At 39.8% G+C, this 13,780-nt stretch overlaps 1 protein-coding gene across 8 annotated transcripts in view; it reads left to right on the forward strand.

Annotated features, from left to right (window-relative positions):
• Positions 1-834: 834 nt before the first annotated feature.
• The window catches only part of hdx.S (highly divergent homeobox S homeolog), a 56,598-nt gene continuing 43,652 nt past the window's right edge, over positions 835-13,780 (forward strand). Inside the window, exons 1-4 of one of the 8 annotated variants that reach the window (XM_041574985.1) lie at positions 835-1,197; positions 6,539-6,647; positions 7,543-7,689; positions 12,454-13,566. In XM_041574985.1, the coding sequence (XP_041430919.1) occupies positions 6,579-6,647; positions 7,543-7,689; positions 12,454-13,566 (1,329 nt within the window). In that variant the 5' untranslated portion in view covers positions 835-1,197; positions 6,539-6,578. Of the gene's footprint in view, positions 2,216-6,538; positions 6,648-7,542; positions 7,690-12,050; positions 12,168-12,453; positions 13,567-13,780 lie in introns of those variants that run through there. The other 7 variants (XM_041574981.1, XM_041574980.1, XM_041574979.1 and 4 more) reach the window with 7 other exon arrangements.

Here is a 13,780-nt window from a genome sequence, read left to right on the forward strand (position 1 = left end):
AGACTGCTGAAATTGCAAATGGGAGAGCTGCTGAATAAAGAGAATTGGTGGCATTAACACCAAAAAATGAAAGCTTTCTAAAGTAATTAACATGACATTTTATATATATATTATATATATATTAATATTATATTAATATTTTATATATATCAGGTCTCTGATGAAGTGCAGTGACACAAAACGCGTCAGACCTCATGGCACTGTGTAAATGGTGTATCAAGATGTTTAAATAAAGGAAATGTGTTTTAAACTTTAATTTGGAAACGAGCGATTCTGTATGAAGAGGGCCCTGGAGTGCGCTATCCAACCAATACTCTGCAAGTTGTGGATACGTTTTCCTTGGTGACATTTTATACATCAATTTTGAAAAAATGGTCAAAACTAAAACATGGAAAGTAATTGAAAAAGGGGCTATTTCTGGTGAACAATATCAAAACAGATTACTCGCTAGTATTGCAGCAGCTTTTAGGGTAAGGCCGGGCACACCACGATTTCCGAAGTTGCCCGATGTTTCCTCACAAGTAAACTCTGGGCGATTTCGGAAATCGAAGCGCCGCGAGTGCATTGGCGCAGGCGTTTTTTCATTAAAGCCGGCGGAAGACATGGGGAAGCAGTTCGGGGAGATTAGGCACCCCAAAGAAGAGACGATTAGTCGCCGGGTGATTAAATCCCCAAATCTCCAGGTGTGCCCTTACCCTTATGTGTGTCAGTGTAATTCAGGCTGCCGTGTACATTAAGGAGTAATACCCGCCTCCTTCAGCTTCAGTCACTGCAAAATTGGAGGAGGGAGGAGTCAAGGAGCAGGAAGTAACGACAGGTTGTGTGTGTGTGAGAGAGAGGTGTTACGAGCTGGGGGATAGATAAAAGTCATTAAGTGGAAAAGTGTAAGAAACCAGACACAGTGGGTCCTTTTATTTAGTGGGCCCTGGACAAATGCCCCTTTTGTGCTGTTATTAAAGCGCCCTGGCACTGTCATCCAGCCAGTGGGCAATTCCCAGCTGTATACAATCTCCATACAGTCCCCCATGCCCCCTCCCTCTTTCTGCTCTTGGGAATGTCAGGCCCGTGATCTCTCCCTGCGATTGGCTGCGGTCTGTCGTTACGTCACAATCATGATTAGAATTGATGATCGGACGCGCTGATTTCTTTGTCTGTTCCCGGAGCGGAGAGGACCCATTTGTGATTCCTGCGGCGGGGGTAGGTACAAATACCGGGAGGTTTCTGCAGCAGTGGTGAGTGGGAGAGGCCCGCAACATATCCCATAGCCAGGAGGCATAGAGCATATATAGTGTGGGCAGCGGACTGGGCTCATTGTTGGCACTTTACAGTCTGGCCTTTGCAGCCTTGTGTACCTATCCCCTCTGCTGATCCTGTTTTGTGGCAGTCCTGCGGCAGCAGCACAGGGTTAATAGGAAATCAGCCGGCCCCAAACGGAGAGGCTTCCTCCCCAGCTCTGTGCAAAGGGGGGAGGAATGTGTGGCGTATTCCCCTCCCCTTTTATGACATGCGCGATGGGATTCTTTAGCTCAGGCTTTCCCGAGCTGATATCACACATGTACAGCTGCTGCTAGCCGCGCCACCTACAACTCTTGAGCAATTACTGAAGCAAAGCACAGCTCCAGGGTTCCCTGAGGAAGCCGTGCATTATAGGAGGGGAGTCGCAGAAGAGAGGGGCTGTAATAACAGGGCAATTGCTCAGGGCCCACTAAACCAGGCATGACTGTGTCTGTATGCACAAGCTGTAAAATACCCCTGTCATGTCTTTAATCCAGCGCCTCGCGGTTCGTAAAGTGGAGGAACACACAAATGCATCTGTACAAACACACACGGCAAGAACAAGGCAGTGTTTATCAATCCGCGACCTGGCATTACTTCCTGCTCCTCGACTCCTCCCCCCATCCCTGTTCACAACTTTGCAGTGACTGAAGCAGCAGGGGGAGGAGTCATTACTTCCTGCTCCTCGACTCCTCCCCCCATCCCTGTTCACAACTTTGCAGTGACTGAAGCAGCGAGGGGAGGAGCCATTTCTCCTTAATGTAGTCATTGTACACGGCTGCCTGAGTTACACAGACACACATAAAAGCTGCTGCAGTACTTGTAAGTAAACTCGGCCCTACCCGGTGTCCTGACTAATATTCCCGCCAGACACACACAGTCACTGTGTCAGATATCACCATTCACATGCCAGCATCTCTCCAGTGCTGCTCAGTTGCCAGTAAGTGTTTGTGGATGAGATCATATAGGTTAATGCCTCCTAATACTACTGACAAACTTATGCTGGCCAACTTTTGAAGCCTGTGAAGCTTTAAGCCCATGTAAATGTCAGGACTATGTTAAAGGAGACATTTTGTGTAAAAAAAATAATTTACAAGTGCGTTATACTCATTTAGATATAGACAAATTGTGAATATTTCTGCAAAAAGCCTAATAATTCCTCCCGTCTCTTCCACTTCCTGCTCCCTGAATTCCCAGGCTCTGCAGGGGAGCCAGACGCTCAGCTCACTGCACTGTAGGACAGGAACCAATCAGCAGCTAGCAGGACCTGATAGGGAACTGAAGCCTGGCTGTGCTTGTGTGACTGCAGGGCTGTGATTGGTTGTCCCTCCTCCTACTGTGCTTCTGGCAGGAACCATTAGGACACGCCCACCCCTCATCTGAACCAGAGAACATCTATAGGGAGCTCCAATAAAGGGGCTATATTTAATGATAATATTAATTTTAAGCACCATGTAAAAGCAACACCATATATTACTTATAATTGCCTACAAAACTAGGGTTGTTTCATTTATCCTATAGGTCTCCTTTAAAGAGATTGGTGGAACATTTACCATTGCTGCCATACAATACTGTACTTTCAGATATATTTTCTGACAAGGAAAACACGGTCTATATGTTTGGGCTGCTGTGTGGCCTGTTTGAAATGCCAGGGCCTATTTTTAATCTCAGTCCAGACCTGCTCTGTTCCCCTCACCAAATTCAAAGCTCTTTAATCCCTTCATTGCACAGTCAGCCCCGAAATGTCACAACTCCACCTGTAAAATGACACACTACTGACCCACTCTGCAACAAACCCCACCCTGTCATCAGCAGTCAGTCCAGGACATAGTCCTGGATTTTAAGATGTCTATTATGCTGCATAAAAGAACAGCTTTCGAATTCACCAGGTGTCTGTTAAAAAATGCCATTCTTATCAAGCTTTACACTGATTTTTTGGCAACTGCATACAAATCTGGCATAACTGTAAGCAGCCACTTGAAAATGTTAGGGGAAAACCTGGCATTCTTCTATTGTGGCTTTTTACACCGTTTTTCCTAGAGCAACTGCCGGTGGAATTTACTTTTTATTTGAATTTTTCCCATCGACATTAATGGATTACATGAGGTCTGGTGAAGACAGGTGAAGTGGGGAAGAATTATGGTGCCAAATGGAGTGTTTGGATGGTTTTAAAATCAAACAAACACCTAGATAAATTTGCCATTTATTGTACACCTTTTTGCACTGTTTTTTCAGCAATATTAATTTCACAGCATAATAAATAGGCCCCTAAGAATGCTAGAGTATTGCCTAAAAGTCTGTCAGAGAAGTCTGACGAAATTGTGAATGAAAACGTGCTCACAAAGCAAGAAGGAACAGAATTATAGGCAAAGGACTCCGTCTGGAGACAGTTCTTAGCATTTTGTTGATTTGACTCTGAAAGCTGCAGGTTAGAACATTTTGAACAGCTGACAAAGTAGAGGTGTTTAGGTTAATATTAATGGCAACTAACATTTAATATCATGTACAGCGGTGGTCCCCAACCAGTGCCTCGCGAGCATTATGTTGCTCACCAACCCCTAGGATGTTGCTACTAGTGGCCACAAAGCAGGTGCTAATTTTTGAATTCCTGGTTTGAAGGCAAGCTTTAATTGCATAAAAACCATGTGTACGGCCAAACAAAGCCTCCTGTAGGCTACCAGTCCACATATGGGCTACCAATAGCCATTCACAGTCAATATTTGACACCTATGGGACTTTTTTTGCATGCTTGTGTTGCTCCCCAATTTTTATTGACAAATACAAGAGGTACTCTGCACTCATCCCATTATCAATATATTTAAGACATTGAGACATGTTGTGCATGCAGCTACTAAAAAATGCCTTACTCTTTAAACAAAATAGGGATTGCTCCCCAATTTTTATTAACATTTGGATATGGCTCACGGCTTAAAACAGTTGAGGACCCCTGATGCAGAGAGTGATGTCTAAGACGGTCTGCGATTTGTCTTTATTTTTATGCATTATTTTGGGCTGTCACCTTTCACTGCATATAAAGCCAGAGAGTGATGTCAAGGGTAATTGTTCTTTTGTCATTGTTACATGGTGTATACTTTCTGCTAGTTATATTTGAAAACATCCTATATACACTGTATATATACAGGAACACAGCACCACACTCAACAAGAATTGTCCAAAGTCATTTATTTCAAACAAACATTTCAACTTTCGATCACAAACTGTGATCTATATATATATATATATATATATATATATATATATATATATATATATATATATATATATATATATATATATATATATATATATATATATATATATATATATATATATATATATATATATATATATATATATATATATATATATATATATATATATATATATATATAAATAGGTCTTGATAAGTGAAAAAAAGCTGGTAAATTTATTTCAACGTTCCGGCTTACAAACTCAAGCCGTCATCCTGATGACGGCTTGAGTTTGTAAGCCGAAACGTTGAAATAAATCTACCAGCTTTTTTTCACTTATCAAGACCTATGTGTGCGGAAGTTTTTTTGCTTTATAGATATGAATTTTTGTTCCAGCACCTAGGCATCACCATGGCTGAGTGCACCTATCTAGTTGTGTGTGTGTATATAAAACAAACAAGGAAAAGTTGTGCTCACCACTATTTTTTAAAACCATTAGGCGGGGGTGCAATGAGGGTGTGACCACAAAATACATATAGTCAACTACAAGAGGTCCTCTGCACTCAACCCATTATCAATATATTTAAGACAGAGACATTTTGTGCATGCTGCTACTAAAAAATGCCTTACCCTTTAAACAACACAGGGATTGTTTGTCCATATATTGCAATATATTTAAGCTGGCCAATTACGTCAAAGTCATCCCATATCTGGCCAGTCCTACGCTTAATTTTCATCTGATTCATTAAGAATTCAATTGCTTAATTATACATTTTACAAAGGGACTAAGTTTTACCTGCAACTTACTAGCTGCTTTCAAAGTAAAACTCCCAAACTTGGCTGCCCTTTTATTAGACACCAGTGGGATCACCTGACTATAGCTGGGAAGGGTGGGAGCTACAACATGGAGCTGGTCACTGCTCCTGTATAACTATAACAAACAAGGGAAAGTTGTATATATATATAACAATCCAAAGAGTTTAATTAAAAATATTTTAGAACAGATGACTAATGTTTCTCAAAGTATTCATTACAAATTAGAGCACAAGTAGTCATCATATTGTTACAAAATAGTTACAAAGGAACAGTGTCTTGATATGTTGGTTTTAAACTTGTTTTAACATTGTGTCTAATTAAATTGTATTGTTAGATTTAATTGTAATGCATACCTTATAATGAAGTGCAATGAATCTGTGGTTTTCTATCATAAAGGAAGTCGCTCTGTTTCTGACGAACAATATACATCAGAGCTATCATTGTTTCCCGCCAGATTGTGTGCATATAAGGCATGTTTATTGTAGAATGAATACTTTGAGAAAGGTCTCGGAGAGGCCGAAACGTTAGTCATCTGTTCTAATAACTATTTTTAATGTAACTTAAGACCTGTGAGTGCGGATTCCTTTGGATTGTTATGGATAAAGTTATTGTTTCTGCACCCAGGCATACTAACACCGTTTTCGTGAGTGCCGACACCATGATGGTGATATATATATAGACAAATACAAGAGTCCTCTGCACTCAACCCATAATTAATCAAATGTTGGCCGATTTTTTAATATAAACCAATAAATATGGAATATAAACTTTTTGTATACTAACCCTGCATCAAGTAATGTATTTGCAGTAGGTGGCTGAACACCCTTCTGCCGTTACATAGTTCCCTATCTCTTGATTTTTTTTCCCTTAACAACAATATAATATTCTTGCAGTTCAGACTTTATCTGCCAAGGAATTATTCTCTTGTTTTCTAATACTAATGACTCCTTACATCCTACAACATCTTTCTTTCTTATACCATGTGAGCCTTCATTTGTATGCAGGAAGCTGGGTTTGGGGATTGGGGTACAAGCAGGTTTATCAGAGTGGTTTTCCCTACTTTTATCAGAAAACATTGCTAAAATAATTTTAATGGGACACACACATATACTGTATATATATATTTGTATGGTTTCTTTGTAAATTGACAGACTTGTAATAAAAGTCTCTGCTTGTTTTACCAACTTTAAACAATACATTTTGGTTGCCTGTCCTGCACTACTAAGAATTTACTTGTACTGTATTTTTTTCTCTAGAACACATATCTCTGCCAATTAGAGCCACCAAACTCGTGCCATGGAGGGACCTGTGGCTCCAAATGTTGAGGAAGTGACCTCCACAGGGTCTCAGGGATACCAGCCAGAGGTATGTTCCTCTTGTAACTTTTGTTCTAGAGGTCCCATATCTGGCTAAGGAAACTTTTTTCAGGGATTCATGAAATTAAAATTTCCTCTACCTTTGAAATGCTTGCAGGATTCATTTGAAAAAAAATATTTCTGCATTTTGGGTGAATGGCATGAACACATTTTTTACTTAAGAGAAATTGGCACCATACAGCCTTATAGGGCTCCTAGAATTGTTGCATGATTGTAACCCAGTAACATGTGATAGTATAAAATAAGTGCCACACAGGGACTGAAATTCAGTGATTTTAAACCCATGGGTCAGGACATAAAATGATTCTGGTTATGTTTGGTCCTTTTCCTTTAATAGTCAATAATTAAATCAGGCAAACCAAATTTGGGTTTCCAAACTGAATTTCTTTTGTACTATAAATGTTCAGTAACAAAGAAGGCCTTCAGCATTCCTGAAACTATATAATAAAAATCTGTAATACTAAAAAGCTAATATTGCAAACATGCATTATTTCCTTCAATCAGTCATCATCATATATGCTGAATGTTACCAAATGGGGAGATTTGTTATAGATCTGTCATTTTTAAAAACTCATTACTGATATTCTATGGGATTTGCCTGAATTTGGCAACTAAAATGAAGCCATTTTATTAAAAGCAAGCATTAATTAAAAATTACCTCCTTTACATTAGTACTACAATATACACATTGAATAATGATACTGTGGATTTTACAACTAACATTTTACTGGTGAATGTTTCTTTTGTAAGAATAACACAACATTTTATATACACTCATTCTCTCTCTCTCTACACATGAACTGTAGGATGGTTTTATCCATTTTAATTTCCTTTTTATGATGTTTTATATAAAGTAGTAAATTGCTTTTCTTTTGTTTTGTCAGATGAACCTTAGGTCTGTATTTACTACAGAGCAACAGAGAATATTACAGAGATATTATGAAAATGGAATGACAAATCAGAGTAAAAGTTGTTTTCAGCTCATTTTGCAATGTGCGCAAGAAACCAAGCTGGATTTCAGTGTAGTCAGGGTAAGTGCTGTGTGAGACCTACTCTGCTTTCATATTATTTAAGCCAGTGCTGTCCAACTGTGGGACCGAGGACCTGAATGTTGCCCCTCCTCATGGTAACACCAAAAATGTTAAGACCATGGGCACTTCAATGGTAGTAGCACACCAAAAAAACCAAATGGTTGGTGCTCACTGCAGGGATATCACTCATCACTCATATTGTATTTGAAAAAAGTTTGTCACATTAAGACCCTTAAATCCTCCTCTCCACTATGGATAGCATAGCAGCACCCAGCACAAGAATAAACACATTGGACCCTCTAACATGGATATCCAAATGTTAACAAATCCCTACCAGGTTCACCTGGCAGTATACCTGGCAGAGTATGGCACACACAGACAGAGTAGGCAGGCAGAGTATGGCACACACAGGCAGAGTAGGGTAGGCAGAGTATGCCACAGACAGGCAGAGTATGCCACAGACAGGCAGAGTATGCCACAGACAGGCAGAGTATGCCACAGACAGGCAGAGTATGCCACACACAGGCAGAGTAGGGCAAGCAGAGTGTGGCACACATAGGCAGCACGGGCAGGTAGAGTATGGCACGCACAGGCAGTATGGGGCAGGCAGAGTATGCCACACAAGCAGCATGGGGCACGTGGGGTATGGCACACACAGGGAGCACAAGGCAGGCAGAGTATAGCACACACAAGCAGAGTAGGGCAGCTAGAGTATGTCATACACAGGCTGCATGGGGCAGGCAGAGTATGGCACATACAGGCAGAGCAGGGCAGGCAGAGTATGCCATACACAGGAAGCATGGGGCATGTAGAGTATGGCACACAGGGAGCATAGGACAGGCAGAGTATGACACACATAGGCAGCATGGGGCAGGTAGAGTATGGCACACACAGGGAGCGCACCACAGGCAGAGTATGGCACACACAGGCAGAGCAGAACAAGAATAGTATGGTATACACAGGTAGAGTAGGGCAGGCAGAGTATGGCACACAAAGGGAGTGTAGGGCACGCACAGAGTATGGCACGCACAGAGTATGGCACGCACAGAGTATGGCACGCACAGAGTATGGCATGCAGAGATAGACTAGGGCATGCAGAGTTGGACAGGTGTATGGCACACATAGGTAGGGTAGAGGAGGGTAAGAGACAGGGAAAGCCATCAGGATGCAGTGCCAATGCTGCACCTAAAGATGTGAACAGGTGAACAATGTGGGCACTGACAGTCTGAGGTGTAAATAATACAGGTGTGATAAATACAGGAGATTACAGATGTAAACAATGCAGGGCTTTTACAGTCTGAATCTGAAGTGTGAACAATGCAGGTGTAAGGTATATTATATGTATGAAATATTATTAATAATAATATTCCCCCCCTTACCAGGGTCTATGGCTCTTTTAAGCAAGTAGACAAATAATCCACATCCACCAATAAGTGTATATTAAAGTGATTGTATTAAATAATAAATCAATGGATTGTTATGACAATTTAAACAATTATACTTAAACTAAAACAATATTTACACTATTTAAAGTTACAGAATAATTATACAATAACATTGACCCAATAAAGTTTCTCTCTATGGGTCATCTGATGGCTCCTGCTCCCATCTTGTTCCCAGGCTGCTTCTCCTCTGTCTCAGCTGCTTCTGTCTTCATCTTTATTCTTCCCAGGCTCCTCAGTGTTCTTTTTATCCCAGTCCTCAACAACTCCCCTGCAGCTCACCTCCCAACTGATAAACCCAACTTGCCTATATACTGTCAAATGGGTTTTTGGATGGCTTGATTTGACTTATTACTACAGATATGACTGGTGATTTGACTTATTACTACAGATATACCTTTGTTAGGATAATTTGAGTTTATGTGTCTTCAAATGTAAGTTTCCTGAACAACTGCTTTCCTGTTAGGTACATACAGTATTACTATATACTCTGGGTAAAACACAATTGCCATGATCTTTGGACAGAGACAACTTTTTTTCTAATTTTGGTTCTGTACATTACCACAATGAATTTTAAATGAAACTGCAGACTTTCAGCTTTAATTCAATGGGTTGCACAAAAAGATTGCATAAAAATGTGAGGAACTAAAGCCTTTTTTAACACGATCACTTCATTTCAGGGGCTCAAACGCAATTGGACAAATTAAAAAGCTGAAAATAAAATGTTCATTTCTAATACTTGGTTGAAAATCCTTTGCTGGCAATGACAGCCTAAAGTCTTGAACTCATAGCCATCACCAGATTCTGGGTTTCCTCCTTTTTAATGCTCTGCCAGGCCTTTACTGCAATGGCTTTCTGTTGCTGTTTGTTTATGGGCCTTTCTGTCTGAAGTTTAGTCTTCAACAAGTAAAATGCATGCTCAATTGGGTTCAGATCAGATAATCTTTAATAAACTCCTGGGTTGCTTTGGCTGTATGTTTTGGGTCATTGTTCATCTGTATTATGAAACGCCTACCAATCAATTTGACTGCATTCAGCTGGATTTGAGCAGAAAGTGTCTCTGAACACCTCAGAATTCATTTGGCTGCTTCTGTCCTGTGTCACATCATGGATAAACACTAGTGTCCCAGTGCCACTGGCAGCCATGCACGCCCAAGCCATCACACTACCTCTGCTATGTTTTATAGAGATGTGGTATGCTTTGGATCATGAGCTGTTCCACGTCTTCTCCATACTTTTTTCTTGCCATCATTCTGGTAGAGGTTGATCTTGGTTTCATCTGTCCAAAGAATGGTTTTCCAGAACTGTGGTGGCTTTTTTTTAGATGTTTTATAGCAAAGTCCAATCTAGCCTTTCTATTCTTGATGCTCATGAGTGGCTTGCACCTTGCAGTGCACCCTCTGTTTCTACTTTCATGCAGTCTTCTCTTTATGGTAGACTTGGATATTTATATGTCTAACTCCTGGAGAGTGTTATTCACTTGTTTGTCTTGTTTGTTTGTTGTGAAGGGGTTTCTCTTCACTATGGAAATGATTCTGTGATCATCCACCACTGTTGTCTTCCGTGGATGGCCAGGTCTTTTTGTGTTGCTGAGTTCACCAGTGCTTTCTTTCTTTCTCAGGATGTACCAAACTGTAGATTTTGCCTCTCCTAATATTGTAGCTATTTTTCAGATGTTTTTTTTCTGTTTTTGCAGCTTAAGGATGGCTTGTTCCACCTGCATGGAAAGCTACTTTGACCGTATGTTGTCTGTTCACAGCAAAATCTTTCACATACAAGCTGCCTCCCCCTTCAAATCAACTCCAGGGCTTTTATCTGCTTAATTGATAATTATATAATAAAGGAATTGACCACACCTGCCCATGAATTAGCCTTTGAGTCAATTGTCGAATTGCTTTTGAGCCCCTGAAATGAAGTGATTGTGTTAAAAAAAATCCTTTAGTTCCTCACATTTTTATTCAATCTTTTTGTTCAACCCACTGAGTTAAAACAAAGTCTGCAGTTCAACTGCATCTGAGTTGTTTTATTTAAAATTCATTATGGTAATGTACAGAACCAAAATTAGAAAAAAGTTGTCTTTGTTCTGTCCAAAGATTTATGACCTAACTGTGTGTGTGTGTGTGTGTGTGTGTGTGTGTGTGTGTGTGTGTGTGTATATATATATATATATATATATATATATATATATATATACATATATAGAAAATTTCAAAACCACTACATTTCTTTCCTCCTATTGTGTATACATGGGCTTCTGTATCAGACTTCCTGTTTTTAGCTTGAACATCCAGGGCTTGGGCTTGAGCATGCTCAGTTTGTTCCTATCGACCTCTCCATTTTTCTTCCCCCTCCCCGCTGTAATCTGAGCCCAGACCTGAGTGAACAGGGAGAGACTCAGCCAGGAAGTGATGTCACACCAAGCTAAAATGGCAGCTGCTATCCTAAACTGGAGTTTCTAGAGCTGTTACTCTGGTATGGTAAAGCATTCTACATAAAATAAAAAAATATATCATTCTAGCTTGCACTATTGTGGTTAATTGGCAATAAACTGCCTCGGTAGCTTTCCTTCTCCTTTAAGCACTCTTTATAAGTATATCTTTTATAAGTTATTTGTGACTAATGAGTATCATAGGTATAGGGAAGAAGATGTTAAATCACGTGTGACAAGAAGCAGAATAGTAAGTGGTCCGTATGGTTTCACCGTAGATACTGGGACATATGCTCCAAAATCTAAAATGACCAAACACTGTTATATTGACAATTTGTCTCGTTATACAATTAGACCTAATGCATAGTCAGGCTGCACTGATAAGACTGATCAGATAGATGATGATCTGTCACTTGCAAAGGGTTAAGTCACATATCAGTTGACTTGGGTTTCTGTTCAGCTGTGGTGCAATCACTGATATTCTTTTTTAGGAGTTACTCTTATCAAGGATCAAACATTTCAAAAGGAATTGGATTAAACAAAGATTTCATGAGTTGCTTCTGAGAAAAGAAACAGTGTGACATATACTGAAATTATATTTACTCATGGTAAATATTTACTCACCACACTCGTATATAAGTATAATATAAGTTATTATATAGTAGAATCTCAGATGTGATTATTCTGTGCGTTTCCTCTAATATAGGATTGCATGTTAAATTTCATTTGATTACCCTGTAAAAGATGTTCACATGGTAAAGTGCATAGTTATAGGCTTTGATTTAATGGTTTTTATTTCCAGAACATGCATTAAAATATATGACATGGTAGATTCTCTGTAATTAAGGCAATAGCAGAATGACTTAACCATCCATAACTATATTCTCTCCTTAGACTTGGGTTGGAAACAAAAGAAGAAAAATGAGCAGCAGTAAAAATTATAAAGATTCTGAAATTGCTTTACCGGGGTCAGTGTCAAACTCTCCTTCACGTCCTCCAGAAGTTTGTGTTAGAAATGTGCCAAATAATACCAGAACCCAGCCTTCACAGACTTCTTCTAACAGTGATCTTATTATGAACTGTGTCTACAGTCCAAATAATTCTTTGGTTAGACAGGGGTCTACTCCTCCAATCACAGCTTCTAAAACTGAGACACTGAAACCCAACCTGTCCAGACCAGGTGGGAGAAATGAAGGAGAGTATCTGAAAATGCAGGTTCCTGTGCAACGGCAGGCACCTCTGTCAAAGAGCTCTTTACAGCAGCTGGATGAGAAGAGTGTTATGTTATCACGACAGCCAAGTTTAGCCAATCCCCCAAATTCCCTGTATGCCAAGAAAAATTTTAGTGTATCCACTGTTCAAGTGCTAGAAAGAATAGCCCCTCAGAAAACAATGACTTGGTCTATAAAAAGTGTGGCAGATCCTCCTGGAGGCCAAAGGTTATACAAATCAGATCGACCAAGCATAAGTCCTATTGGGAATGCCTCTATGGGGCAACGAAACAGAGAGTCTTCTTGTGGCATAAGAAATCTTGAGATCCGTGAAGTATTTTCATTGGCTACTAAAGAACATTCTTCAAGGGCTTTGGGAGGTACTGTAGAGGACAGGCCTCGTTTGGTTGAGAGCAATTGCTTTTCTATTGCTATGGAAACAGGTGATGTTGATGATGAGTATGCTCGAGAGGAAGAACTGGCATCTATGGCTGCACAGAACCAGGCATGTTTACGATATAGGGAGAATAACTGTTCCCCAAATTTGGATAATCACTGTGCTTTATCGCCTATGCCAGTAAGAACAGGAACTTGTAAGACAATGGCACCTAACTCAAGAGACTTATCAGAAGGTTTGATGTTTCAGAACAGAGACTACTACTTATCACAAAATACCTCAACACATAACACAACCAGCCCACAATATCCTGGTGGTAATACATCAAGGAATAGCATGCATCCACCCTACACAGCATCTCCTCAACAAAGACTCCCACAGAACCAAAATAACTACCCGGTAAGTTGTTTGGGTTTATGAAACTAATCATCAATAAATGCATTTGAGAGAATATCCCTTGTACAACTAACATTCAGCAATCTTTGCTCTGTTTTATACTCATTGCTGCATTTACTTCATTAGTTGCAGATAAACATTATGTATAATAAATTCTTATAAATGTAGTAGTGGGAACAACATAGAGATTGCATTTTTATGTTTGAAAAATTTGGAA

This window comes from Xenopus laevis, chromosome 8S (genome assembly GCF_017654675.1).
Source record: "Xenopus laevis strain J_2021 chromosome 8S, Xenopus_laevis_v10.1, whole genome shotgun sequence".
NCBI lineage: Eukaryota > Metazoa > Chordata > Amphibia > Anura > Pipidae > Xenopus > Xenopus laevis.